This window comes from Siphateles boraxobius, unplaced genomic scaffold, assembly GCF_051911475.1.
Source record: "Siphateles boraxobius isolate OS27281-9 unplaced genomic scaffold, OSU_SipBor_1 60, whole genome shotgun sequence".
Taxonomy (NCBI): Eukaryota; Metazoa; Chordata; class Actinopteri; order Cypriniformes; family Leuciscidae; genus Siphateles; species Siphateles boraxobius.
In genome coordinates this window covers 733,452-737,631 of record NW_027509187.1, presented here as the reverse complement: position 1 = coordinate 737,631, position 4,180 = coordinate 733,452, and the positions used below count along the sequence as shown (strand labels likewise).

The 4,180-nt window shown below is 51.3% G+C and overlaps 1 protein-coding gene across 1 annotated transcript in view; it reads right to left on the bottom strand.

Moving 5' to 3' along the window:
• LOC143718267 (uncharacterized) overlaps positions 1–4,180 on the bottom strand; it is a 34,389-nt gene continuing 30,209 nt past the window's right edge. The window contains exons 6-9 of the mRNA XM_077209292.1: positions 3,101–3,298; positions 1,695–1,760; positions 1,466–1,662; positions 1–594 (exon numbers count right to left, since the gene is read on the bottom strand). Of these exons, the coding sequence (XP_077065407.1) occupies positions 518–594; positions 1,466–1,662; positions 1,695–1,760; positions 3,101–3,298 (538 nt within the window). The 3' untranslated portion in view covers positions 1–517. The remainder of the gene's footprint in view (positions 595–1,465; positions 1,663–1,694; positions 1,761–3,100; positions 3,299–4,180) is intronic.

Below are 4,180 nucleotides of genomic sequence, written 5' to 3'. Positions count from 1 at the left end.
AATGTTTACTTCATTTATTTGGTCAGTAAAATCAGTGCAGTATATCTTAAATGTCCATTTTAACATTCTCTCACACACATCTCAGTATCAGCATACACACTTACATTCATATGCATTCACTGAAAGCACGTCGAAAGTGAATGATTTTGGTTAAAATGACTCAATCATAAACACCCCCCCCCCCCAAAAAAAAAACAATCAGTGCATAATTACTACTGTAATACTGTGAATATGATTGTGTTTAGATTGTATTAATGCCACATATTCAATACAGCTACATGTAATCAACTCTACTGTGGGCTTTGTTAATATTGTACTCAGATTATAGGATTGTTGTTAGCAAAATATACCTTGATTTGCCCAAATTTTTAAAAGCAGCATCACATTTAATATATAATGCATAATACATTGCAAACTCTATTAGAATCAATTGTCTCCTCTGTGCTTGACAAACAGAGTTGCATCTTATTTTTGTGTCCTGTATAGATTAGGTAAAGATTTATCCATCATTTAAGTGTTAATAGAGCTGTATGTTGAACCTAAGAGCTGTTGGGGTCAAAGGTCGTGTGTGCTGAGAGCTGTTGGGGGTCAGAGGTCGTGTGTACTGAGAGCTGCTGGGGGTCAGAGGTCGTGTGCGCTGAGAGCTGTTGGGGGGTCAGAGGTTGTGTGTGTGCTGAGAGCTGTTGGGGGGTCAGAGGTTGTGTGTGTGCTGAGAGCTGTTGGGGGGTCAGAGGTCGTGTGTGCTGAGAGCTGTTGGGGGGTCAGAGGTTGTGTGCGCTGAGAGCTGTTGGGGGTCAGAGGTCGTGTGTGCTGAGAGCTGTTGGGGGGTCAGAGGTCGTGTGTGCTGAGAGCTGTTGGGGATCAGAGGTCATGTGTGCTGAGAGCTGTTGGGGGTCAGAGGTCGTGTGTGCTGAGAGCTGTAGGGGGTCAGAGTTCGTGTGCGCTGAGAGCTGTTGGGGGTCAGAGGTTGTGTGCGCTGAGAGCTGTTGGGGGTCAGAGGTCGTGTGTGCTGAGAGCTGTTTGGGGTCAGAGGTCGTGTGCGCTGAGAGCTGTTGGGGGTTAGAGGTCGTGTGCGCTGAGAGCTGTTGGGGGTCAGAGGTCGTGTGCGCTGAGAGCTGTTGGGGGTCAGAGGTTGTGTTTGCTGAGAGCTGTTGGGGGTCAGAGGTCGTGTGTGCTGAGAGCTGTTGGGGGGTCAGGGGTTGTGTGTGTGCTGAGAGCTGTTGGGGGTCAGAGGTCGTGTGTGCTGAGAGCTGTTGGGGGTCAGAGGTCGTGTGTGCTGAGAGCTGTTGGGGGGTCAGAGGTCGTGTGTGCTGAGAGCTGTTGGGGGTCAGAGGTCGTGTTTGCTGAGAGCTGTTGGGGATCAGAGGTCATGTGTGCTGAGAGCTGTTGGGGGTCAGAGGTCATGTGTGCTGAGATCTGTTGGGGATCAGAGGTCATGTGTGCTGAGAGCTGTCGGGGGTCAGAGGTTGTGTGTGCTGAGAGCTGTTGGGGGTCAGAGGTTGTGTTTGCTGAGAGCTGTTGGGGGTCAGAGGTCGTGTGTGCTGAGAGCTGTTGGGGGTCAGAGGTCGTGTGTGCTGAGAGCTGTTGGGGTCAGAGGTCGTGTGTGCTGAGAGCTGTTGGGGGTTAGATGTTGTGTGTGCTGAGAGCTGTTGGGGGTCAGAGGTTGTGTGTGCTGAGAGCTGTTGGGGTCAGAGGTCGTGTGTGCTGAGAGCTGTTGGGGGTCAGAGGTTGTGTGTGCTGAGAGCTGTTGTGGGTCAGAGGTCATGTGCGCTGAGAGCTGTTGGGGTCAGAGGTCGTGTGTGCTGAGAGCTGTTGGGGGGTCAGAGGTTGTGTGTGTGCTGAGAGCTGTTGGGGGTCAGAGGTCGTGTGTGCTGAGAGCTGTTGGGGGTCAGAGGTCATGTGTGCTGAGAGCTGTTGGGGGGTCAGAAGTTGTGTGTGTGCTCAGAGCTGTTGGGGATCAGAGGTCGTGTGTGCTGAGAGCTGTTGGGGGGTCAGAGGTTGTGTGTGTGCTGAGAGCTGTTGGGGGTCAGAGGTTGTGTGCGCTGAGAGCTGTTGGGGGTCAGAGGTCGTGTGTGCTGAGAGCTGTTGGGGGGTCAGAAGTTGTATGTGTGCTGAGAGCTGTTGGGGGTCAGAGGTTGTGTGCGCTGAGAGCTGTTGGGGGTCAGAGGTCGTGTGTGCCGAGAGCTGTTGGGGGGTCAGAGGTCGTGTGTGCTGAGAGCTGTTGGGGGGTCAGAAGTTGTGTGTGTGCTCGGGCTGTTGGGGGTCAGAGGTCATGTGTGCTGAGAGCTGTTGGGGGGTCAGAAGTTGTATGTGTGCTGAGAGCTGTTGGGGGTCAGAGGTTGTGTGCGCTGAGAGCTGTTGGGGGTCAGAGGTCGTGTGTGCCGAGAGCTGTTGGGGGGTCAGAGGTTGTGTGTGTGCTGAGAGCTGTTGGGGATCAGAGGTCATGTGTGCTGAGAGCTGATGGGGGTCAGAGGTCGTGTGTGATGAGAGCTGTTGGGGGTCAGAGGTCGTGTGTGCTGAGAGCTGTTGGGGATCAGAGGTCATGTGTGCTGAGAGCTGATGGGGTCAGAGGTCGTGTGTGGTGAGAGCTGTTGGGTGTCAGAGGTCATGTGCGCTGAGAGCTGTTGGGGACAGAGGTCGTGTTTGCTGAGAGCTGTTGGGGGTCAGAGGTCGTGTGTGCTGAGAGCTGTTGGGGGTCAGAGGTTGTGTTTGCTGAGAGCTGTTGGGGATCAGAGGTCATGTGTGCTGAGAGCTGTTGGGGGTCAGAGGTCATGTTTGCTGAGAGCTGTTGGGGGTCAGAGGTCGTGTGTGCTGAGAGCTGTTGGGGGTCAGAGGTCGTGTGTGCTGAGAGCTGTTGGGGTCAGAGGTCGTGTGTGCTGAGAGCTGTTGGGGGTCAGAGGTCGTGTGTGCTGAGAGCTGTTGAGGGGTCAGAGGTCATGTGTACTGAGAGCTGTTGGGGGTCAGAGGTCGTGTGCGCTGAGAGCTGTTGTGGGGTCAGAGGTCATGTGTGCTGAGAGCTGTTGGGGGTCAGAGGTCGTGTTTGCTGAGAGCTGTTGGGGGTCAGAGGTCGTGTGTGCTGAGAGCTGTTGGGGGATCAGAGGTCATGTGTGCTGAGAGCTGTTGGGGGTCAAAGGTTGTGTGTGCTGAAAACTGTTGGGGGTCAGAGGTCGTGTGTGCTGAGAGCTGTTGGGGGTCAAAGGTCGTGTGTGCTGAGAGCTGTTGGGAGTCAAAGGCCGTGTGTGCTGAGAGCTGTTGGGGGTCAGAGGTCGTGTGTGCTGAGAGCTGTTGGGGGTCAAAGGTTGTGTGTGCTAAGAGCTGCAGTGCAGTATTATCACTGATCTGATGTCAGTACATAAGGCAATGATCTTAACATTCAATAATGTCATTAAGCTAAGCGTTGTCTTAAGGGAAGTCCTGCTTTCTTAATACGTTTATATAAAAGCATCTTTTTTAAACGATGCTGCGAGTGACATCAACATGGAATCAAAACTGATCTAATTTTTCTTCCTTATTGCACATTCCTGATCTTTTCATGATTCATCAGTGCACATTATTCTAAACCTACACGTGTTTGTCTGCATAATTTTTTTGTTGTTAAGTTTTAGTGTAAGTTTTGATGCATATCTAAACTTACTTTCCATTTCTGCATTCAAGTCTCATCCTACATTTTCTTTTCTTCTTGAATACCCTGTTTAACTCATAAATATGCCACATTATGGAGGTAAAATGGGTTGTGAAACGTTGACTTCAGTTGTAATGCCCTCATGCACCAGTTAAATGTGTATATGATTTGGAAGCATTTGGAAACGCATGACGCTTGTCCGTCATGTCAGTGTCCATGTTCTCTTTGATCCTCCTCTTCCTCGTCTCCCTCGGTCACTGCACTCCCACGAGGTCCGTGATGGGTGGAGCGAACACCATCAGCTCCTGATACTTGTGGAAGAAGAGACGCAGACGGGACACGTAACCGTCCTCCTGATACGGCAGCTTCTTTTGCTTCAGAAACTGAGACACGATGGGCTTCACCTAAGCCAGAAAACACACACACACACACACACACACACACACACACACACACACACACACACACACACACACACACACACACACACACACACACACACACACACACACACACACACACAGTAGGCTATATATATATATATATATAAACAAAACA